Source organism: Lygodium microphyllum, chromosome 3 (assembly GCF_053477565.2).
Source record: "Lygodium microphyllum isolate KBCC chromosome 3, Lygodium_microphyllum_v1.1.10, whole genome shotgun sequence".
NCBI lineage: Eukaryota > Viridiplantae > Streptophyta > Polypodiopsida > Schizaeales > Lygodiaceae > Lygodium > Lygodium microphyllum.
Genome location: NC_141137.1, coordinates 117,248,212 through 117,273,927, shown reverse-complemented (window position 1 = coordinate 117,273,927; position 25,716 = coordinate 117,248,212). Strand labels below are relative to the sequence as shown.

Genomic DNA, 25,716 nt, shown 5'->3' with positions numbered 1-25,716 from the left:
GCAGATTTCAGCCATCAGTCTATCTCCATGTGGCTGTCTAGCCTTCGTGGTTGTTGCTACCTCTCCATCAGCCCTTGTAGTGCCTTGGCGCCTTCCTCTAGGCTATTGCCCATTGTCAGGCACCATCTTTTAGGCTGCGTTTGGGATTCACCTGCCATTGCCAGTATCTCCACCATCTCCTTGTGCCTGCGTTTGACCCATATCAGCCAGGTGTCAGTTTCCACACCCTCTAGCTACCTGCGTTTGGGCTCCCTTTGCTTGACGACAGTGTGGCTGCTTCCCTCTCCATCAAACGACATCGTTAGCTTGCGTTTGCACCCTTCTGGAGCCGCTGGCATCATCTCTCTCTTCTCCAACTGTCACCTCAGTCTCCTCAGTCTCTTGGCATCAGCATTTTGCAAATTCCTAACTCCACACTCCAATTGGTGGTCACAGACTTGGGATCCGTCTCCGGTGGACGTCACTCTCCCACACTTTACTCTGCCTTTTGAGTATCTGTACACCCTTACATTCATTTACAATATTCATTCACTTCAGAGTCGTGTTCTTCTCTCTCTTCTTCTGTTTGTGTTTGAGTTTTGCTTTCTACGTCTGTGTCTGTCTCTTTGTGTTTCTGTCGTGGTCGTACACTCTGTGTTTCTTGAGTACAAACCCTAGCAGTTTTCTTCACAGGTATATCTTCAGAGAGTGGTTAAAAGAAAAAATAATGGAAGAAACCAAATGATCAATTGGAGGAGGAGGACAAGAAGTAAGAGTCATATCCAAGTGCTCTCAGTGTTGGAAGATGCCTCACTTGGAGTAAAAGTGTTTGAAGAAGTACCCCTTGAGATGGTCTTTGTCCAACGTTTTGAGGAGGTGAACCCTTCTCTTCTTCATCAGAGAAACCTTGGCTAGTGGACAATGAAGCATCTAGTCACATGATGTATAGGCACAATTGGATCTAGGATCTTCGTGATATAGGGGGTCTCAATCATCGTAGATGATAACTCAATGCCTATTGGAGGTTTTGGACACCATTGCTTTACTCCTTGACAGACAAGTTTCTCATTTGAAATTGAAGTCCTTCATGTTCCAGACTTGGGCTTCAAACTTCTTTCCTTACAGAGCCTCACTCAACTTGGTACACATGTGGTATTCACTTAGGAGGAGGTGATGGTCGAGGATGCCTCATCAGGGGCTGTCTTGTGGTCTAGTCCTAAGGAGGGTGGGTTTCACAAGCTCATTGCCCTACTAACTTGTTTTTCATTGGAGCTTGGGCTCTTATGGCATGCCCGTTATGGTCACTTGAATTTTGTTTCTATTCATAGGCTAGGAGGAAGGGTGTGGTGCATGGATTGCCAGATTTTCGTTCCAAATTCCCATCCATTTGCCCTAGCTAATTGAGGGGGCAAACGACATTGAAAACCTTTGCCCAAGGCGTTTGTCTAACAGGCTTCTACATCCTTGGAGCTTGTCCATGCTGATTTTTGTGGCCCCATGTGCATTGCATCTTTGGGCAAGACCGAGTATTTGATGTTGTTGGTTGATGATTATTTGAGCACCTAAATTTCATTTCTATTCATAGGTTAGCAAGATGGTTTTGGTGCATGGATTGGGAGATTTTCCTTTCAAGTTTACATCCATTTGGCCTAGCTATTTGAGGAGGCAAACAACATTGGAAACCTTTGCCCAAGGCATTTGTCTGACATGCTTCTACACACCCTTGGAGCTTATCCATGCTGATTTTTGCGGCCCCATGTGCATTGCATCTTTGGGCAAGGCCAAGTATTTGGTGTTGTTGGTTGATGATTATTCAAGGTATGGGTGGGTTTATTTCTTGGAATTCAAATCTGAGACCTTCTCTAGATTTTTTGAGTGGAAGATTTTTTTGTGACTCGGTCCATTCAAGGCTCGTGGAGTTGGAGCTGATCTTGGTGGAGAATTCATTTCTCATGAGTTCGACAACTTTTGTAGGCAGCATGGCATTTGTATGGAGTAGACACATCATGGGAGAATAGTGTTTTACCGGGCGTTCACACGCAAACCACATTTTTTGGAAAGGGATTAAGCAACACACTGTCCTTCCCATGCAAACCTCTAGACATACTATTTGCCACAAAATCATAGACACTAGAGCTAGTGTAAGCATAGTTAATCAAGATGTACTCCATGCCTAGGGAAATCCACCAATTGAATAAGTATATTTTAATCTAATGATCATCGATGAATTTAATGTTTGATTGATGGGTGTCGTAAGAGATTGGTCAATCAAGATTGTTGGAGTGTAGTTCAAGATTAGCTTTATTTTTATGAAAGGTGCAGACTATGACTTGTTGCTCAGCCGACCATGGATGTGTAATGTACATCTCATCGAAGTTTGGGACATGATAGATTCCCATAAGAAAATAATCTTAGTGCCGCTCTTTGTAATGGCCCCTAACTCAACAATTGCACGCTTCTAGGGCTATCTTACCCCAATGGATAAACTTGTGTTATGCTAGTGGTGGCTATGCTTCCGTAATCGAACAAATGCTAATTTGACTATCTTTGAGAAATTGCTAAATAGCCATACCTTGGCAATGGACCCTTGTACTAAGCCATGTTTGAAGCTCATCATGGCCAATTCTTGAAGTGAGTCTTGGTCTCCATCTTGTGCTTCTTTCAGTTTTACAACATCAAGAGCCAAAATGAGGCCAAAGGGTTGAAACTCTATTCACTTATGATCAAGGATATCCAAATACTCTAGTTGTTCTAGCTCTGACTCAATTTTACCACTCTTGAATCCACAAGCAATCCATCTATCTTTCTAGGTTTAGGATCTACTACAATTTATTCTATGGTTTTATCCGTCAAAGTCATATTCTTTGGATTCATCATCTTCCTTGTCTTTGCTCTCCTCATTTTGTAAAGTGTTCTTCAGAATCATTAACATCTTCTTCTTTAGGCTCATTGAGATTCATTAATGATTTGATGTCGAGTCCACTACCATTCCCATTGTTGAAGCAATTCTTTGAAGATCAACAATTTAGTCTCTGGTTTTTGTCCTTGAGACGCCATCTCCACTGAGCGAGGATATTTTTTAATTCCTTGTGGCTGTGGTAGGAGCATTGAACCCCACGATGTTAGGTTAAGATGGGTCCTACGTCCATCATCAAACACGTATCATCAATTTTGTCATGCTATGTTCAATTGGATGTGTAATGAGCTTCTCTTTGCTTACTTAACTGAACGATTCACTTACTTTTCTATAGTTTTTTTCCTCCATAAAGGATAGCCCAAGAAAATTGGGGCTTTTCTCGGATTTGGGGACTTTAATGCAGAACTGGACAATTTGACTCAGAAATTGCAAAATCGGTGCACATTTGCCCATGAAATTTTGGGGCTTTTCACATTTTAGTGAAATTTTCTCAATTTCACGGACCTAAGAAATTTGGGGCTTTTGCAGAATTTCATCAATTTGTGCAAGAATTGCATGGTATATGCACTTGGGTATGTGTGTCGATGCAATCTGAATGGATTATCCTCTAAAATTTTGGGGCTTTTGATCGAAATTGTCAAATTTGTGCTCGGGAAGCAGAAATTGCAGTGACATTTTGGGCATTTCACATGTAATTGGTGGCTTGGTCTCTAAATGTGTCAGAAATTGCTTGAGGAGTGCAGCAAAAGACACCTTTTAATTCTGAAAATCTTTTGTAGATCTGAAAATTCTGCAATCTTGGGTTTTTCATTGCTGGTTGGTCCTCTTGTGTACTGTGGTCACTTGTGTCACATTTGGGCTTGCCTTTTGTGATTGGTTAGTTAATTTGGGACTACAAATTATGGTTGGAAACAGTGACAACAGTAATCTCTTGCACATTAAGAAGCTTGAGGGTGCACATAATTTTGCAATTTGGCAAAAACAATGCTTCAACGTCTTGGTGCAGAAGAAACATGCCAAAACAAAGGGCATCAAACTAGCAGGCATGGAACAAGATGAGTGGGATGACTTGGACAAGCTTGCTTGCTCTACCATTGAGCTCTTAGTGTGAGACAACTTGCTCTTCAAGATTGAGAAGTTGAATTCAGCATATGCAATGTGGCAAAGGCTTGAAGAATTGTATGCTCAGAAAAGTGCAGCTAGCAAGGTTTATTGGCTGAAAAAACTAATGGATCTTTGCATGAAGGAGGGTACAACCATGTTTGTACATTTGAATGAGTTTAACTCAATTTTCAGTCAGCTGATTGCTTTGGATTTTCATATTGATGAAGAGTTCAAAGATACTTTCTTGCTATGCACTTTGCTTGAAAGTTGGGATACTTTTAGGACAGCTTTGAGTAATTCGAATGCTCATTTGTTATACTTTGATGTGGAGAGTTCTTTGCTGATGGAAGAACTCAATAGGCAGAATAACTCAGCAAACAAGTTTTCAAATGCATTACACACTAGAGGCTGATTTCAACATAAGAGTAGTTCTGAACACAGAGCACGCAGCAAATCTCGTGGAAAGAATGTGGAGTGCCATCATTGTGGCAAAAAAGGGCACTACAAAAGGGATTGCTTTCAATTGAAGAAAGAGAATGGCAAAAACAAAAACAATGAAGCCAACAAGGCTGAAAATAAGGGTAGTCAACCTACCAAAAAGAGCAATGTAAAAATAGAAGAGGTTAATGTAGTTACTCTTGAAAATGACAGTGATGGTGATGTACTTCTTGCTTCTTTTTGGATGCACATGCATTGATTGCAGATTTTGAGGATGATATGCACACTTGGATACTTAATTCAGGTGCGTCATTTCATGTCACACCACACCATGAGTGGTTCTCTGACTGCAATGGTGGTATACGTGGTGTTGTCTACTTGGGGGATAACTATGCATGTAAAATTGCAGGCATTGGCAGTGTGAAACTGGAATTTCAGCATGGCTCCGTGTTTGTTTTGTATAATGTGAGATATGTACCTTAGCTCAAGAAGAGCTTGATAAGCACAGGGCAACTAGATGATGAAGGCTATCGCACCACCTTTGGGGATAGCAAATGGAAAATGTGTAAGGGCTCGCGTATTGTTGCCAAGGGGTCCAAAAGTTGGCATAGCCGGTTGGGACACATGAGTCAATCTGGAATGAAAGTGCTCTCTCGTTTGGGTTATTTACCGTCTTTGAGGTATGCTGATTTTGAATAGTATTATCATTGTATTTATGGTAAATATGCTCAAACATCACACAAAAAATCTCTCTCTCTCTGAAGTCTTCATCCTTGGAGTTAGTACATTCAGATGTATGTCAAATGCTAGGTTTATCTTTAGGGGGAAAGAAGTATTTCATTACCTTTGTTGATGATGCCATACGCAAAGTATAGGATTATCCGATTCGTTGCAAAGATGAGGCCTTGGATAAATGAAAAAAACTCCTTGCACTTGTTGAAAATCAGACCAGTAGGATGTTAAAATGCCTTCGCTCTAACAATGGTGGGGAATATGTGTCCAAAGCCTTTCAAAACTTTTGTGATAGCACAGGGATTAAAAGAGAGCTTATTGCCTCTCATAATCCGCCCCAAAATGGTGTTGCAGAGCGTATGAATAGGATCATTTAAGAAAAGGTCCATACAATGCTGTCACAGGCGGCTTTTACCCATGGTTTTTGGGCAGAGGCTGTTACGATAGCCATACACTTGATTAATCGGTCACCAAATAGGTCTTTGGAAGGGAAAATCCTTTAAGAAGCGTGGTCGGGCAAGCCATCTTCGTATGCTCACTTGAAAGTGTTCGGTTGCGGAGGCATTTGTGCACATACGCAAAGAAGAACGCAACAAACTTGAGCCAAAGTCTTGTAAATGTATTTTCCTAGGATATGGTGATGAAGGTGAGATGGGGTATAGATTATGGGATCCGGAGAAAAGAAAAGTAGTACGCAGCAATGATGTCATCTTCCGGAAAGATCGCATGTACAAACAACCCAAAAGAACAGAGGAGGTCAGAAGGGTTGTATTCCGGGAGGATGTACCAATAGGACAGTAAAGAATGCCTATTAGATAGAAACAAATACCTGTTGTAAATGTCCCTGAAAATGTAGGGAATGATGCTGAAAATGATCAGCACGATCTTGCCTATGATGTCCCACAAATTCAGCAAGAATATGTGCATCTGGGAGAACTTGAACCAGCTATACAACATGCTGAACCTGCAAAACAGCAAGTTGTTAATGCAGATTTGCAGGTTGAACAGCCAGCAAATCTTGACCATTGGGTCTGTTGGCCGACCAGAGTGCAAAAACTACCGGATAGATTTGTTCCTGGTGTAAACTTTGTGGCTGATTATGTCATGTTAATAGATTGTGGTGAACCGTCATGCTTCCAGGAAGCAATGGACAAACAGGATAGTAAGAAATGGCAAAAAGCAATGCTATTTGAGATGGAATCCTCATGAAGAATGGCACTTGGAATTTGGTACATTACCAAAAGGAAAAAAAGTGCTACCTTGCAAATGGGTTTACAAAATGAAAGTCACTTCTCGTTCTTTGCCTATGTACAAGGCACGCTTGGTTGCTAAAGGGTACAAGCAAGAACATGGAATGGATTTTGATGAAATCTTTTCTCCTGTAGTCAAAATGACTACTTTGCGAACCATCTTGGGCTTGCTTGCATTTGAGGACATGGAACTCATACAGATGGATGTAAAAACCGCCTTCTTACATGGTGATCTGCATGAGGAGATCTATATGCAGTAGCCTTATGGTTTTGTTGCAAAGGGAAAAGAGCACATGGTATGTAAACTCAATTATAGTCTGTATGGGCTGAAGTAGACACCACGAGAATGGTATCACAAATTTGATACATTCATGCAATCTTAGGGATTTCATCGTTCTCAAGTTGATCACTGCTTATATACCAAGAAGGCAATAGATGGCAACCTTATTCTCTTGGTTTTGTATGCGGATGACATGCTAATTGCAGGCAAAGATGTTCATGCCTTGGACTCCTTGAAGCAGAGTCTATAGAATAGCTTTGATATGAAAGATCTTGGTGAGGCAAATCACATTCTTGGCATGCATATACTCAGCGGACAGATCAAAGGGTCTTCTTTATCTGTCACAGAAGGAGTATATTACGAAAGTTTTGCATTGTTTCAATATGGAGGGGGGGAAAGCTATTAGTGTACTATTGCCTCCATATGTGAAACTTAGTGCAGACGACAGCTCTACATCAAATGATGGAAAGGCTGAAATGGCCAAGATACCCTATGCTTTGGCTGTTGGTAGCTTGATATATGCTATGGTTGCTACACGTCCTGACATTGCATTTGCGGTGGGAGTGGTTAGTAGATACATGGCATATCTTGGCAAAAAGCATTGGGAAGCAATGAAGGGTATCATGAGATACCTTAATGGCACAAAGGATTTATGTATCTGCTTTGTTAAGCAGAAGTCATTTGTTGTTGGTTTCACAGATGTAGACTATGCTGGCCATCCTGGCTGTAGGAAGTCTACTTTAGGATATGTGTTCATGTTCACAGGAGGAGCAATCTCTTGGATATCTAGGCTGCAAAAGTGTGTTGCATTGTCTACTGCAGAGGCAGAATATGTGGGTGCCACAGAGGCATGCAAAGAGGCTTTATGGCTTTTACATTTGGTGAGAGAGCTTGGGATTACATACCGAGTTCGGGTGTGTGGGTGTGAATGCACCCTTCACTTTGTACTTCATATATATATTCAAAACCTAGAAGTGGTACACTAGTCTTTGTACCGAACATCAAGTGTCGTGCTCACTCTCTCACTCAACTGCTCTCAACTTTCTGCACATTCACTCTTTGCTTAGAAATCCTTACATCACCTCCCTCATACAACAGTGATTGATCAATTTCCCCCAATGGGACACCAAAAGATGCAAAATAAAGTATTAAAGATGCTACATTGACCCTGTATGCAACACTGCTGCACATGGGAAGGGGGTTGGGTAAAAGGCTTTTGTAACTGATTACTTTAATGTAAACAGCAGATAGTTTCTTTGAGTGTATGCAAGTGATTAAGGATAAAGTACGAACTGCAATCTTCAGTTTTGATGAAGAGAATGCTTGTACAAGAACGTGGCTGGAAACACAAGGAATACAACACTATTGTGTGGGGAAATTGGACAGGAATGCAATGATTAAGGATAAAGTACAAACTGCAATCTTCAGTTTTGATGAAGAGAATGCTTGTACAAGAACATGGCTGGAAACACAAGGAATGCAACACTTGTGTGTGGGGAAATTGGACAGGAATGCAATTCTAAATTGTGCACTTTTATTGGGTCTGAATGTGTTTTGTCTTCCAGCGACATTTTTTGAAAGATTAATAGCATTTCAATTGTTGGAATAGATGATTGAAGGCAGTTTCATGTAGCACTACTGCAGAAATTCACAGAGCTTTCTGAACAATATAAGTTAAAGCCTTGCATTCAGTATCGTAAACCAGCTACCTACATGAATCCAAAAATGACACTGATTGTCACATAGATTAGTGTTCTAAATCATGGGTTAGAGTGTTCTAGGCCAAGACATTGCAAGCCAAGAGAGGGAAGCTTGGAATAGACAGCATGGGGCTTAATGCAATGTAGATTCACATGTCGAAATAGTGAAACAGGTGGTGATGGTTGCAAGCAGGGTTTCTACCACTTAAGCAGGTGACAACATTATGTAGGTGTTGTGCACAGGTGAGCAGGTCTGGCAGGCAGCAGGTGAACAGTTGACTGCCCACTTGTGATGTGTTAATCAGACATGCTCCAACGGTCAGCCCAGTTGGCCCCTCAGATAGATGACAGCATAGTGCATGCCCTCTGCTTTGCCATTTGTAACATGACATTAACCTAGAGCAGTGTCCTATTGTAAACGCCCCGAACAACGTAGTATGCTTAACAATTATGATATTCGCTTGTTTTCGAGATTTAATATAAAAGAGAATGAACACTTAAAGCTGAAAATAAAAATTACTCACAAAATTACAGCCATGAAAATGTAAAAGTAATGGAGACAAGATTGAGGGTTGAAGATGGGCAACCTCCCCCGAAGGAATGTATTTCTGCTTAACCCAAGTCCCTTAGGGAAGAGCTCAGTTACAATCAACCTGAGAGTGAGGAGAAGTGATTCTCACTCTCACAAGATCATGCAAAGATGTACAAACACACATGCATTATCTATTATGCAATGATAAGAACTGATTTCTTTACAGTATGAGAGAAGAAAGAGAAGAAATTAGCCTTTCTCCATCGTTGAACAGTAGTACATGGATAGGGCTTGCTTCTTGTTGCTAAAATGGAAGAAAGAGCTTGAGAAGAAGGTGCTGTAATGAATTTACAGGCTTGTTGTCCTGTAAAACAGCAGTGATAGAAGAGGGAATATGGAGGAATTTGATAATGGAGAAGTGGGGGATGATGATGGGAATGGATGGGGCCAATTTCTGGCTATCTGTGGGTGCTGTACATGAGTTTACAGCAAAGAAAAATGATGCTGAATGAAGAAAAACGAGCTCTTATTTATAGGAGAGGGAAGAGCTAGTACAAAAGGGGAAAGTGGAGTAGCACAAGACAAGTGTCCAGCCACATATCATGAGATGTGACAAGTGGTGGGACACTTGGAAACTTGTGTGACAAGTGTCTTGACACTTGTCTCTTCTCTATGGCCTTCCTTTTTGGGCTGAATACTATCAAGAATAGAAACAATCAAATTTAGTAAGCACAGTTAGAGTACAGAACTTACTATTTTTAGAATGACATCCCTATTTTTTAGGACTAGCATTTTTAGGCTAATTCGAGGCTCCTAAAATTTAGGGATCTCCTAAAATTTAGGGACCCCCCCAATATGGGTGTCATATGAAAGTTTTTTCTGTGTACATCGTAAAAACGGTATCAGAATCTTCATGTGACTTTCCTATGCAAAGAAATGTGCATTTCAAGCTTTTAGCCCACACATGCACATTATATAAGCATTTCATGATCATGCCATCTTGTTGATTGTAACTGTCTGTTCTGGTGGATCTAGCCCACACTTCAAGGCATCAATCCTTTCTGTGTGCGAGTCTAACCCTGATATGCGCGAGTTCTGGTCACAGGCGCCCAATCGGGCTATATAGGTGGAAGTGTGAACTATCTTTTCTCTAACCCACCGCGTGGGTCCACCATAACCTGTGACCACTCATCAGTGGCCAGCTCCAATGCACTTTTCTTTATATCTAATTAGTGCAAATGAAATAAATTTAATAAATCATTATATAGACAAATTAATGAAAAAGGATACAAATTCTGTTTCTATAGAGTTGTGACAGCCCTCTGGCTTTTATTCAGCTGTCCTCAGCTGAAAAGCTTCTTGATATGGCTGAAGAATGTTTGGGTAATCCTTCATGAATTTTTCATCTACCCACTGTGCATCTGTTATGGGTAGATTCTTGAATTTTAGTAAGAATTTTCGTGTCACAAGGCCACTTCTCGTGGTTCGATCCTTGTGAAACAAAATCTGTTCAGGTTCCAAGAGTTGGTCTGTTTCTTCAACTTATGGGGGATCTTCAGTAATGGGTTCCTTTGGTTCTGGTCCTATGTAAGGTTTTAGCAAACTTACATGAAAAGCATTGTGTATTTTCCAATGAGCAGGAAGCTCAAGTCGATAAGAAACTTCATTTATTTTCTCAATCACTTTGAAGGGTCCAAAGTATCTACTGGAGAGCTTTGGAAAAGATGAATTTTGACCGGAACCTTGTTTGAGCCTGCTTTTATCAAACTTTAGCAAGACATATTGACCTTTTTCAAAAGCCAAAGGTCTTCTTCGTTTATCTGCTTGCTTCTTTTGTCGCTCTTGGGCAACTTTGATAGTGGCTCGAACTTGATCCATTGCTGTTTTTAAATCTGAAGCAAACTCATCAGCAGCAAAAATCTTATCTTTAGTGCGAATAATTGGAGGAGGAATCACTTTACCCTGTACTATTTCATTTGGAGCTTTCCCTGTGGATGAGTGCACTGTATTGTTGTAAGCAAACTCCAATAATGGAAGATATTTCTCCCATTGTGACTTATGTTCACTAACATAAGCTTTTAGCATATCCAAAAGAGTGAGATTTATCACCTCTGTTTGGCCGTCAGTTTGAGGATGAAAAGCTGAGGAGAACTTTAAAGTGGTTCCCAAATTCTCAAATAAAGCACGCCAAAAGTTACTTGTGAATTTGGAGTCTCTATCTGAAATGATCTCAGAAGGCATACCATGTAATCTGAAGATATGTTGAATGAAAAGTCTTGCAGCTTGTGCGGATTTCAATGTTTTATGACATGGAATAAAATGTGATTGTTTGCTGAATCTATCAATTATGACCCAAATCATATCATGACCTTGAGGTGTTCTTGGAATACCTGAGATGAAATCCATTGTGATAGATTTCCATGGATCTTTGGGCACTGGAAGAGATTGCAACAATCCTGGAATCTTCTGCCTATCATACTTGGATTTTTGGCATACCAGACGAGCCTCAATGAAGTTATGTGTATCTCTTCGTAATGTTGGCCAATAAAAGTAGCGCTCAATTGCACTTAGAGTGGCTGCCCTCCCTCTATGCCCTGCATAAGGGGGTTCATGACTTTCTTTAAGCACCTTTTGTCGAACAGGAAGAGTGACACAAAGGCGATTGTTCATGAGAAGGTAACCATCTTTGATGGAATAATCTGGTTGAGAACCTCCTTGCTGTAAATTTGACCAAATTGCTGCAAAATTAGTATCTTCATCATAAGTATTCTTCATCGTTTGAAAATCTTCATGATGAGCCACTGTAATAGTTGCAATGCGAGGCACTCTAGAAAATGCATTAGCAACTACATTTTGTTTCCCTGGAGTGTATATAATTTGAAAATGAAACATAGACAAGAAATTTTCCCATCTTGCATGTTTCTCCTGCAAATGCTTTCTTGAAATACTTCAAGCTTTGATGATCAGTTTTAATAAGGAATTCATTGCCTAAAAGATAATGTTTCCATATCTTTAAAGCATGAACCACTGCTAAGAGCTCCTTTTCATAAATGTCATACCTTTTCTCCACATCATTTAGACGGCGGCTTTCAAAGGCTACGGCATGGCCTTCTTGATTTAGCACTGCACCAATACAATCACCGCAAGTATCTGCTTCCACTACAAATGGTTTTACCAGATCTGGAATGATAAGAACAGGTCCAGAAGTAAGAGCTGTTTTCAGCCTTGTGAAGGCTGCCTTCTCTTTTTCCTTCCATTGGAAAGAGATCTTCTTCTTTGTAAGGTCATGAAGTGGAGAAGCCATATGTGTAAAATGCTTGATGAAGCGGCGGTAATAAGAGCATAAGCCAAGAAACGATCGCACCTCATGTACATCATGAAGATGAGGCCATTCTTGGATTATCCTGATCTTTTCAGGATCCATCTGAATCCCTTCAGAAGAGATGACATACCCAAGGTAATTTATTTTATGCATGAAAAATTCACTCTTTTTACCATTTACCAAGAGTTGATTTTGTTGAAGTAATTATAGAACAATTTTCAAGTGTTGATGATGCTCCTCTTCATTCTTGCTAAAGACAAGAATATCATCAAAGAAAGTACCGACATATTGTTGATGCTCTCTAAAGATGCGCTCCATCATTCGATTAAAGGTGGCTGGTGCATTGGTTAATCCGAAAGGAACCACCAAGAATTCATAAAGACTGTATGAAGTGCGGAAAGCAGTTTTGTGTACATCTTGTGGTATTACCTTAATTTGATGATAACCACTCTTTAGATCAATGCGACTGAAAACCTTTGAGCCTCCTAGACGATCCAAAATGTCGTCAATTCTGGGAATAGGAAACCGATTCTTCACAGTGATTTTGTTGAGGGCTCGATAATCAATGCATATCCTGAATGTGCCATCTTTCTTTTGAACAAGAAGAACCAGTGAACAAAATGGTGAGCTACTTGGCCTAATTATCCCACGGTTGAGTAGGTCTTTGACTTGCTTTCTGATTTCTTCTTGTTGAGGACGGCTCACACGGTATGGTGCTATATTAGGAGGAGAATTGCCCGGGATAATATCAATATGATGGTCTTCTGGCCTTTCTGGGGGAAGCTGATAAGGAAGATCTTCCGAAAAACAATCTTTATACTTTTCCAAGAGCTGAAGTCGCTCTTGGTTTTCAGCATTCATATTATCTTTTACATCAGTGACATAAAGCAAACAACATTGAACACAATCCTTAATTGCTCTAGAGACTTGCATATGGCTTACCATAGGTATGGTGTCTCCAGAAACTCCAGCTTGGATCTCGTACTTCTTGCCTTTGTTGGTGAGTTCTACCTTTTTTTTCTGAGAGAAGATGGTTGAATCTACTCTATGATTCTAGGGCATGCCAAGAATCACATCGCAACCATCAAGGTCTCCGATACAGAAGGTATCTTCGTCACTGTTGTTGGGTATCTCACACGCCTTACTTACGCCTACGCTCATATGGGAGTGTGCGGGTGATCACTAGGACACTGGGGCACTTTTTACTCTCGGTAGGAGAGGTTTTTTCCCCCAGATTATGTGTACTATTTTGTATGTGCTTGTGGTGCACACTTACGGGCACTTACTGTGTTCGGGTGTGAACAACCCCTTATAACTCTAAGGTATAAGGGTTATCATTTGTACTTTTAGCTTACTCTCTATTCAGTACTATTGCATTGGGTGTCGTGCTCAACTCTGTCTCTCACTCTCACACTGTCTACTGCACTTCAGCTGCACCTCGATCCTCTCCCATCTGACATTTGGTATCAGAGCTCAGCTCAGAGCAGTCTTCAGTCTGCAGTCTGCAGCCCCCGCCAGTTCTGCCCCAGCCGCCTGTTCCTGCCCAGTCCTGCCTGCGCCTGTCAGTCCGTCAGCGCGCAGCACCAGGCGACTCCTCTGCCCAGCGTGCAGCTCCAACAATCAGCGCGCCACCTGTACCTGCGTGCTGCCACCTCTGCCCAGCGCGCCTCCTGTACCTGCGTGCTGCCACCTCTGCCCAGCGAGTCCTCTGCCCTGTGTCTGCCCAGAGTGCCCCTTCGCCTGTCAGTCTGCCTGCGCAGCCTCCCTGCGCTGAGCTAGCCTGTGCCGTCAGCTCCAGCTGCCAGCGCGCCACCTGTCTCCACCAGCCAGTCCTGGGTACCGCCTCCTCTGCCCAGCGCGCGCCCAGTCCTGCCTGCGCGTGTCACTGGACCTGCACGCCTGTACCTGTGCGTCAGTCCGACTGTACCTAGCAGTCATTACCTCGGGAATCGTGCCCGTCGTCAACACGCAGAGGTAACATTCTGCACTTTTCTTTTACACAGGAGTTCGTGCAACAGGTTCAGGTTCAGCATTGGGAACAGGCTGAACAGCAGGTTCAGTTTTCAGCATTGGGAAACGTGCTGTGTCTGTCTGTGACACATTGAATGCACATTTTGGGGCTTTTGTAACAGACATTTGTGACAGAAATTTTGGGCAGAAAATTTTGGGGCTTTTGATGTTTTAGTGCTGCTGAGCACTAATTGCACCTTGGGAAGCGTGCATCAGTGACAGTTTTTTTTGACAGTGTACCCTTTGCACATTAATTGCAGACTTGTGTTTGCTGCAATTTCTGGAAATTTGCAGATTTCCAGCCCGTACTGCATTGACATTGCTCTATTACCTTTTGGGAAATAATGGCAAATCAGGGAGGAGATGTATTCACTTATGTGTCCAAGGAAGACCGATTGGATGGGAACAATTATTCCCTTTGGTCTTTCATGATGAAGAATGTATTAGTGGCCAAAAATTTGTGGGATTATGTCAGTGGAGAGGAAGCACGACCGGGAGTTGTGGCTCCCGCTACTCCTCCTCCAGGAGGACGTGCAAGAGGGCAATCTCAGCCCCCTCCACCTCACCCCGCTCAGCCACTTCCCCCAAGAACTGCAGCTCAGAAAACTTGGGATACACGGGATGCACAGGCTATGTCGCTGATTGCATTGGCAGTTCAGCGTTCTATCATTCCTCATATTCGTTCAGCAGCTTCTTCACAAGAAGCTTGGTTGATATTGGAGCAGATGTTTGCAGGAAAGAATGAGACTCGCATCTCTTTCTTGAAGAAAGAGCTAGAGACTCTAAAGATGAATGAGGGTGATTCTATGCAGGATCATCTCAACAAAATTCAGGACTTGCGGGAGCAACTCATGAATGTGGATGAGTACTACTCAGATGCGCAGCTGATTTCTACGACATTGAATTCACTGCCTTCCTCTTACTTGGCTTTTCATACTGCCTTGAACCTCACTATGAGGATTTCGAAAGAGCCCATCACTTTCATTCAGCTTGTCAGTTTGCTTCTAGAGGAGGAACAAACTAGACGGAACAGTGGTGTGGATGGTATAGCCTCTGAGCAGGCTTTTATGTCAAGGCAGAAGGGTAAAAACAGCCAAGGGAAAAATGCTTCGCAGAGTTCTGGTAGTAGTAACACTTCACAGACAAGTCAGAAACAGGGGGGCACGCAAGCCAAGAAAGGAAAATGCCATTACTGCAAGAAGCCTGGCCACTACATCACTGAGTGCAGGAAGCGCATCGCCAAAGAGAAGAAGAAGGAGTCAGGGATGTCTGTTTCTGCAGCTCCTTCCACTGCTAGTGAGTCCGCGTCCTTTGTTGCAGACATGGACTATTGTTTTTACACTTGCAGTTATGATGTCTCTTGGACTGATAGAGCATTTAGCTCTACAGAAGATGCTGACACTTGGTTCTTTGACAGTGGTGCTTCACGGCATATCACATCTCGTAGAGATTTGTTTGCTTCTCTTGGTGCACCTCCCGTTGGGAAGTCTGTTCAGTGTGCTAATAATGCATCATACCCTGTTCGTGGTATTGGGGAGATTCAGCTTACAGCCATTGATGGCTCTATTCTCCGCCTACAGGATGCTTTGTATGTGCCTGGCATTAAGAATAATCTGCTTTCCATTTCTTCTATGGCACGTTGTGGTTTGCAGGTCACCTTTGATGATGACCGTTGCATGGTCCGTGACAAGGAACACATGACATTGGTCTTGACAGGTTCTTTGTGTCATGGGTTATATGAGTTGGATGCTCTTTCGGTAGATCAGTCTGTATATTTGACATCCACTCTTACTCCTGCTATGTTAGAGGCAGAGTTATGGCATGCTCGTTTGGGGCATGTAAACTATGGCAGCTTGATGCTATTACAGCGTACTCAAATGTTGGATGGATTACCTCTCTTGGAGAGACCTCCTGAGCATTTATGCGAGGGTTGCATTTTGGGGAAAATGCATCGTTTCTCTTTTCCCCGTGATGTTGCTTTTAGAGCAACAGCCAGATTGCAGCTTGTGCATTCGGATGTTTGTGGGCCCATGCAGACACAGTCATTGGGTGGTTGTTACTATTTTGTAACATTTATTGATGACTTTACACGTTTGTGCTGGGTCTACTGCTTGAAAAAGAAGTCAGAAGTGTATGATGCATTTTTGGCTTTCAGTGCACTTGTGGAAACTCAGTCTGGTTGCAAGATTAAGACTCTCCGTTCGGACCGAGGGGGGGAATACATGTCCTCTATGCTGAATTCTTATTTGCAGCAGAAGGGCATTATCCATCAGTACACTACTGCATATACTCCACAGCAGAATGGGGTAGCAGAGAGGAAAAATCGGTCACTCATGGAGATGGCCAGATGTATGCTGAAGGCAAAGAGTTTGCCTCATAGTTTTTGGATTGAAGCCGTCATGTGCGCTTGCCACATTTTGAACAGATGCCCTACCAAGGCCTTGAAAACCGTCACACCTTTTGAGGCTTGGCACAGCCGCAAACCTTCTGTTGGCCACTTCCGTACTTTTGGGTGTCTTGCATATGCCCATATTCCACAGGTACTTCGAAAGAAGTTGGACAACAAGGCTGTAAAATGCATCTTTATGGGATATAGCAGCGAAAGCAAAGGCTACAGACTCTATGATCCCGTGGCCAAGAAGGTTTTTGTCAGCAGGGATGTTGTATTTGATGAAAAATCAGAATTATCCTTGGCTGGTTTTGATACATATCAGGCTGCCCGTGATGTCTTTGAAGGGCTGCTGCCCATCACATTTGGTGATTCAGCTGGTACTTCAGCAAATGAACCTAATGTTCAGCCAGCTGCTCCTATGGAACATGCAGTAAATCAGCACATTGCTGAAACTGAAATTCAGCAGGAACTTGTACACAGTCAGGAAGCAAGACAGGTGCCTAGATGGTACACGCAGACTATGAGAGATAGTCATTTGGAAACACCCTTGGCTGGTCGTACTCGAAGGCAAACTCGACTGCATGATTCAGCACATTCCATGGAGTTTGTTATGGCAGCATGTACTCATGATAATGAGGAGCCTGAATGTTTTGAGGATGCACGACATAGTGTGCATTGGATGGCAGCCATGCAAGCTGAATTGGATTCTATTCATAAGAATCATACTTGGGATTTGGTGTCTTTGCCAGTTGGCAAGCGTGCCATTGGTACGAAATGGGTCTACAAATTGAAAAGGAATGCAGATGGATCCATAGATAAGTACAAGGCACGGCTGGTAGCTAAAGGCTACGCACAGAAAAAGGGCATTGACTATGAGGAGACCTTTGCTCCTACCTCCCGTATGACGACCATTCGGTCTATGATTGCCTTGGCTGCACATTTTGGTTGGAAAGTGCATCAGCTGGATATAAAGACTGCATTCTTACATGGGGAACTTCAGGAAGAAGTGTATGTACAGCAGCCCATTGGTTTTGCAGTTGAAGGCTCAGAAAATTTAGTATGCAAGCTGAAAAAAGCTCTATATGGTTTGAAACAAGCTCCACGAGCTTGGTACGCAAAGATAGATGCCTTCTTGCTTAGTCAGGGGTTTGTAAACAGCCCATCTGAGTCTACCCTTTATGTACATAAAGAGGGGGGATCCATGCTGATTTTGTGTCTATATGTAGACGACCTTTTGCTCACTGGAACACGTCCTGATCAGATTTCAGCATTCAAAAATAATTTACAGCAAACTTTTGACATGTCTGACTTGGGTATTTTGCACTATTACTTGGGCATCCAGTTTGTACATGATGCTAGAGGCATTGGATTATGTCAGTCAAGGTACATTGGGCAACTTCTTGAGAAGTTTGGCTTACAGGATTGCAAGCCAGTTTGTACACCCATGGAACCTGGGCTCAAACTGTCATTACATGATGACAGTGATTTGTTTGATATCCATACTTATGCTCCAGCAGTGGGATGTCTCATCTATCTATGCCACACTCGGCCAGACATACAGTTTGCCGTTTCAGTTTTGAGCAGGTACATGCATCAGCCTCGTATGTCGCATTGGCAAGCTGTGAAGCGTGTGTTTCGTTACTTGCAGGGTACTAGAGCTCTTGGATTGCTTTATGCCAAGGGGGGACCACTGCAGTTACATGCTTACAGTGACTCTGATTGGGCTGGTGATTTTGATACTCGTCACTCCACTAGTGGCAATTGTTTCTTTCTTGGCTCGTCATGCATTTCTTGGCTTAGCAAGAAACAATCCACTGTTGCCACGTCGTCATGTGAAGCTGAGTACAAGGCAGCCTTCACTACTGCAGTTGAGTGCGTATGGCTTAGACGCTTACTTGCTGATTTGGATGTATCTGTTACGGAGCCTACTCCTTTATATACTGACAGTCAGAGTGCCATTGCAATGGCACGGAACCCTGTGTTTCATGCTCGCACGAAACACATAGAGATTCACTACCACTTTGTCAGAGAGAGGCTACATGCAGGTGATATCAGCCTTGTCTACTGTCCTACCACCAGCAATGTGGCAGACATCTTCACCAAAGCTCTTCCACGAGACAAATTTGAAGCATTTCGCGATGCTTTGAATTTGACGCCCTTTGGTGGCGGATGATCCTTGTACACTTGATCACTCTTCACTCCAGGGGGGTTTGTTGGGTATCTCACACGCCTTACTTACGCCTACGCTCATATGGGAGTGTGCGGGTGATCACTAGGACACTGGGGCACTTTTTACTCTCGGTAGGAGAGGTTTTTTCCCCCAGATTATGTGTACTATTTTGTATGTGCTTGTGGTGCACACTTACGGGCACTTACTGTGTTCGGGTGTGAACAACCCCTTATAACTCTAAGGTGTAAGGGTTATCATTTGTACTTTTAGCTTACTCTCTATTCAGTACTATTGCATTGGGTGTCGTGCTCAACTCTGTCTCTCACTCTCACACTGTCTACTGCACTTCAGCTGCACCTCGATCCTCTCCCATCTGACAACTGTAGCCTTGAATTTGAAACTTGAGCTTGCCAATGTAGGGTGTCACAGTCTTCACTGTGTCACCTTCATCAGCATTTAAAGCTTGGCGAACTTCTGCCTAAGTGTCCATCTCTTCATTATTTAATCCAAGCTCTTTAGCTAATTGCAAGGAAATGATATTTTCATTCGCCCCAAGATCTATCAAGAATAGTGCTTGCTTACCTTGCAACTGTCCCCAAGCTTTTAATAATTTACGCGTCTTTGGAGTGTGAGTTGTGTTTGCAACTACATCACTGATAGTATTGATTTTCACTGGCGACTTAGGCTTGTTGTCAAAAACCTTGCTTTGTCCCTTGTTTGGACATTGCTTTGCTATGTGGCCTGTTTGTCCACATTTAAAGCACTTCCCTTCTTTCATGAAGCGTTGCTTTTCTTTTTCGGAAAGTTGCTTTGCTTGTGGGTATAGATTGGAGTGAAATTGAGGAGCATTAGGATGCATAGGGCTTCATCTTCTTTTGATTTGATGGCTGCTTTTGCCGCTGTTTTTGTCCTTCATTTGGGGCTGAATACTCCTCATCATCAGCTACTCTCTTCTTATCATTCTTTTGGAATAATTTGTTGCCATTGTGCTCCATTTCCCATGTCTCAGCATGGTCAATGAGTTCCTTGATCTTCTTTTCAAGTTGAGATAGTGACTTAGTCTTATTCTTCTTCTTATGCCTTCGTCCATGCCCGGATCTTGAGGTTGAAGATGATGAAGTGCTTGATGGGGATGAAGATGGAGACGAGGGTGAAGAATGTCGACGCCTTTGACGATGATGAGGTCTTCCATGAGAAGGGTGTGACTCTTCGTCACTAGAAGAGGGTCCATCAGAGTAGGCGCCAGATGACTTTGAAGAAGAGGATGAGCTTCGATGTGATCTCTTTCTTTGTCTTGAAGTAGAATGGGACTGCCTCTTAGAAGTAGTTGGACTTCTTGATCGGCTCCTTTCATTGGTATGGCTGTGTCTCCTTGAAGCAGATGGGCTTCTTTCCTTGAATTCTTTGGGATTCTCAACTTTTTCTAGTTTGAGAAGTTGGTCACGAATTTGCTGATTCTCCTCTCTAAGACTTTGAATGGCTTGAAGGATAGCACTCGACTGATCCATTGAGACTCTTAAGAAAAAATATGCTCAAGCACTCAATGCAAGGGCTGAAAACAAACAAACTTATAATTGTAAGCACTACCAGTGTTGGGGTGAGGACCGAGCCAAAGCTCTGATACCACTGTAAACGCCCCGAACAACGTAGTATGCTTAACAATTATGATATTCGCTTGTTTTCGAGATTTAATATAAAAGAGAATGAACACTTAAAGCTGAAAATGAAAATTACTCACAAAATTACAGCCATGAAAATGTAAAAGTAATGGAGACAAGATTGAGGGTTAAAGATGGGCAACCCCCCCCGAAGGAATGTATTTCTGCTCAACCCAAGTCCCTTAGGGAAGAGCTCAGTTACAATCAACCTGAGAGTGAGGAGAAGTAATTCTCACTCTTACAAGATCATGCAAAGATGTACAAACACACATGCATTATCTATTATGCAATGATAAGAACTGATTTCTTTATAGTATGAGAGAAGAAAGAGGGGGAAATCAGCCTTTCTCCATCGTTGAACAGTAGTACATGGATAGGGCTTGCTTCTTGTTGCTAAAATGGAAGAAAGAGCTTGAGAAGAAGGTGCTGTAATGAATTTACAGGCTTGCTGTCCTGTAAAACAGCAGTGATAGAAGAGGGAATATGGAGGAATTTGATAATGGAGAAGTGGGGGATGATGATGGGGATGGATGGGGCCAGTTTCTGGCTATCTGTGGGTGCTGTACATGAGTTTACAACAAAGAAAAATGATGCTGAATGAAGAAAAACGAGCTCTTATTTATAGGAGAGGGAAGAGCTAGTACAAAAGGGGAAAGTGGAGTAGCACAAGACAAGTGTCCAGCCACATGTCATGAGATGTGACCAGTGGTGGGACACTTGGAAACTTGTGTGACAAGTGTCTTGACACTTGTCTCTTCTCTATGGCCTTCCTTTTTGGGCTGAATATTGTCAAGAATAGAAACAACCAAATTTAGTAAGCACAGTCAGAGTACAGAACTTACTATTTTTAGAATGACATCCCTATTTTTTAGGACTAGCATTTTTAGGCTAATTCGAGGCTCCTAAAATTTAGGGATCTCCTAAAATTTAGGGACCCCCCCAATATGGGTGTCATATGAAAGCTTTTTCTGTGTACATCGTAAAAACGGTATCAGAATCTTCATGTGACTTTCCTATGCAAAGAAATGTGCATTTCAAGCTTTCAGCCCACACATGCACATTATACAAGCATTTCATGATCATGCCATCTTGTTGATTGTAACTGTCTGTTCTGGTGGATCTAGCCCACACTTCAAGGCATCAATCCTTTCTGTGTGCGAGTCTAATCCTGATATGCGTGAGTTCTGGTCACAGGCGCCCAATCGGGCCATATAGGTGGAAATGTGAACTATCTTTTCTCTAACCCACCGTGTGGGTCTACCATAACCTGTGACCACTCATCAGTGGCCAGCTCCAATGCACTTTTCTTTATATCTAATTAGTGCAAAGGAAATAAATTTAATAAATCATTATATAGACAAATTAATGAAAAAGGATACAAATTCTGTTTCTATAGAGTTGTGACACCTATGAACCGCAAGAATCCTCAAGAAAAAAGTGCTGATGAGGATGGTGAACCAATGGTGGCAGCAGTACAGTCCACACTGCAATAAACTCTGTCACACGGCACAAAGAGAAATCTGTTTAGCAAAGATCAAAGGAGGAAACAAGCCCCAAGCGTGGCATTGTACAATCTGTCTGGCACTTATTAATCAAAGCAAGAGCACAGGAGGAAACAAGTGCCAAACACAGCATTACACAATCTGTTTGGCATTCATTAATCAAAGTAAGATCAGGAGGAAAAAAGGGCCAAACATGGCATTACACAATCGGTCCGCATGTCTCTGCTCTCCACAACCTAACATTTAGAAGAGTGATGTAGCTTTGAAGAGTGTGAGAATGAAGAACTGATGGGGAAGGTGAACCAAAGGCAACACTAGTGCAGCACCCCAACAATGCCCATACATTGCAAAAAAATCTTATCACACCACTGGCAATACTGTATTGAGCAGGGGATTACCAGAGGAAGTGTCTATTTACAAGCTTGGCTCTGTTATATCTCTGGTTCTTGATCATAAGTAATCTTGTTCACGTGCCCTACCATGTCTTTCCATTAGCTTGTTTTGTGGGGTGTTCTCTGTTTTACTAATTTGCTGTCTTTGAATTGGTCTTAATTTCCCTCGTAATATTTCTTGAAGGTGCTGAAAAATCAGGGAAGAATGCTGAAGGTGATTCATGGTGGGAGACATGGCAAGAGGTCTTGCGGCAGGATGAATGGAGGTGGGATTCCTAGTCTTCTTGAAATTATTAAAAAAAACTACCTCATTCCTTCAATGCAGACACACATTTAAATTCTAGTACAGTCAAGCTTAGATTAATTTGTATTGTAGAACTACACACGTGTTGGGACCAGTGTAATCTCACTTATTGTAATGTGCATTCATGTGAAAAAAATTGGAATATCCTGAAGGGTGTATCCTTCATGGTGCAAGCTTGTTTTGTATAAGGAACAGCCTCTGCTCTCAAAATTTTCTTATTGGTTTCCGTTTCTCCCATTGGTCCGAGCATATCTGTCATCAGAGCATTTATAAACAAGGTGGTTCTATATAATCTCTTGCTGCTAGAGTTATGGATTCTTATGTAAGGCAATAAAAGCCCACCCAGATTTGGGAGATTCTTCCTGACTGTTAGGGTTTCCAGATAAATAATACTAAATGCTTTTGCAAATAGCTGCCGTTTACAAAGGAAGATGCATTCACATTTGTTTCCATGATCTGACATCTTGCCAGCAACCTGATAAACGATCAAGTGTTTTTCTTTCAGCAACTTGGCAAGGATCGAAAAGAGTGCCCAGAAGCAAGCAAAATCTGGAAATGGTGCAGCAGGTTGGTATGAGAAATGGTAAGCATCTGTTAAGGAGGAAGTGATGACTGGCTGGACATCCTCTTTTCATTCTTGTTATCTGGATATGCATCAAAGAGTGCTCCTTCAAACTGCATATTTTTCTTATTTAAAGGTGGGAGAAATATAATGCAAAAGGATGGACCGAAAAAGGTGCACATAAATATGGAAGACTAAATGACCAATCTTGGTGGGAGAAGTGGGGTGAACAATATGATGGACGGGGAGCAGTTCTGAAATGGTATAATCTAAGCTTGTTCCTCGCGTTATGCATATGCAGGTGTATGAGGCAAATCTTATATGCACCCAATGTACGCACGTGTGTAGGGTGCATGTATGCATAAGGTGCATGTGTGCATAAGTTGGAAGATTATATAGGTGACCCGATTGCTTAGTTCACAACCATTGTTTTTATCTTCTCAGGACAGACAAATGGGCAGAAACAGATTTGGGTGCTAAGTGGGGAGACAAATGGGAGGAAAGATTTTTTTCAGGAATGGGTACAAAGCAAGGGGAAACATGGCATTCTTCATCACGAGGTGAACGTAAGTGCATCTGGCTCTCAATCTTAGAATGTCTCCATGTACGAAGTATGCTTTTGATTGGGTTGATTCTCCTTTGGAGTAATCCTAAAACCTGACAATATCTGAAAGGCTTTATTGATGGTTTATGAAGTATTAATTTATGACAGGGTGGTCAAGGACATGGGGGGAAGAGCATTTTGGAAATGGGTAATGTCTTTCTGTGCTTTGCTTACCATGACAGACTCTTTCAGTTTACAACCAATCAGTTGAGGAAATAACGTTGCTTTTGAAACTGGCTGCAAGTTTTCCACTGAACTTTTATTTTCCACAGCAAGGTACACAAGTATGGGAAGAGTACCAGCGGAGAGAGTTGGGATGCTGTGGTTGAAGAAGGCACATACTATGAGTAATGGATGTTATTTGAAATTTTTTTCTACATTTCTCAGATTTTGCACATGCCAAAACTATGAGCTCTGCACAATTTACCTGTTTCTGATAGTTAAGTTGTCTAATTTCAGGTCAGAGCCACACTATGGTTGGGCAGATGCCATAGGCAACTCCGCTCAATTATTGTCCATTGAACCGTTAGAAAGGCCTCCGGGAGTTTATCCTGACATAGACTTCAGTGCACCATCAGTGCCACCACCTACAGCATCTGCAGGCCCACCCCTATCCCAGGAACCCCCTGTGCCACCAATGGCACCCTCACCCCCACCCCCACCCCCACCTTCACCACCTCCTCCACCAACACCTCCATCTAACCCTCCATCCTCAAATTCATCACTGCCTCCCTCGGAAGAGGACAGCATTTAAGTCTTTAAGGGCCCTTGTAATTCTAGAACCATTTTTGTAGTCCAGTCATTTTTTGATGTACAGCTTGTAGAAATTAATGCATTACAGGTGTTCTTGTTAAGAATTCCAAGAATGTAGGTTTCTTTGACTTCAGGTCTGGAATTCTGGACAACTTAGGTTCAAGTTGCTCCATTTCTGTGAGCTAATTTCCTTTTATCATGGATGCTCTTTAGGATTTCATCTCTGTATACTCCGTGATCAACATGAATGCCAAACAATTGTCTGCAAGCTCTATTCACCATGTTTTAACTGTTGCATTCTATTTATCAAGTAGTGTAGTCTTGTCGAGAGAGAGAGAGAGAGAGAGAGAGAGAGTTTACGAAAAAAAGAGAGAGAGAGAGCACCATGTTTAACTGTTGCATTCTATTGATAAATTTTTTATTTTTATTTTAATTGGGGTGGGGGGTTTGGTGCGGTGGGTTGGGGCAGGGATGGGTAAAATCTACACAAGATAGTACAAGTGGGTGTGGATGTAGTTTATTAAATTCGAAGTAGGAAAAGTTGACGATTGAGAGAGAGGGAGAGAGAGAGAGAGGTAGCATTAAGAAATTGATCCTGGCCAAATGCATTCCATGCCTAGGTAGTCCCTGACAGGCATGCGCCAAAAGGGTACAAATATGATGAATAGTCTATCACTAGCTCCATCTAGTGGGTTTGGTGGAATGTGATTGTCATATTTATGGTAGGGGACAAGGCAAGCTCTTTATCTCTATTGCACCAACCATAGGTCCATCCTTTCTTCATAGCTTAATGTCTTCATGCTTAAATTGAGCAATTTGTGTATGATATTAGTGAGTGATATGAGTACAAAGACAGGATTTGAGATTGCTTTGTTTTCTAGTTGATTCCATAGTTTGTCTCTATTAACCCTGGTAGGTACTTTACCTCATTATTGTTGAGATATTGGAAAGAGAGATGAGAGGGAAAGGAAGAACTGAAACTGGACTAGAATCAGGTTTCATGGGAGTGCCATGTGCCACACTCCAGTGAAACTGCGGAAAGTGCTCGCCAAATACCACATGGCCTGTGCTGGTTGTACGCCCACACTGTTTTCCCGTGCTTTAAACTTGGCACC

The 25,716-nt window shown here is 42.2% G+C and overlaps 1 protein-coding gene across 5 annotated transcripts in view; it reads left to right on the top strand.

Moving 5' to 3' along the window:
• LOC148038799 (protein EARLY STARVATION 1, chloroplastic-like) overlaps window positions 1-24,879 on the top strand; it is a 38,934-nt gene extending 14,055 nt beyond the window's left edge. For 4 of the 5 annotated variants that reach the window (XM_087674654.1, XM_087674650.1, XM_087674651.1 and 1 more), the window contains 7 exons: window positions 22,563-22,644; window positions 23,188-23,265; window positions 23,381-23,506; window positions 23,689-23,810; window positions 23,957-23,996; window positions 24,121-24,195; window positions 24,308-24,879. In XM_087674654.1, coding sequence (XP_087530780.1) covers window positions 22,563-22,644; window positions 23,188-23,265; window positions 23,381-23,506; window positions 23,689-23,810; window positions 23,957-23,996; window positions 24,121-24,195; window positions 24,308-24,602 — 818 coding nt within the window. In that variant the 3' untranslated portion in view covers window positions 24,603-24,879. Of the gene's footprint in view, window positions 1-22,562; window positions 22,645-23,187; window positions 23,266-23,380; window positions 23,507-23,688; window positions 23,811-23,940; window positions 23,997-24,120; window positions 24,196-24,307 lie in introns of all 5 variants that reach the window. The other variant, XM_087674655.1, reaches the window with a different exon arrangement.
• The last annotated feature ends 837 nt before the right edge of the window (window positions 24,880-25,716 follow it).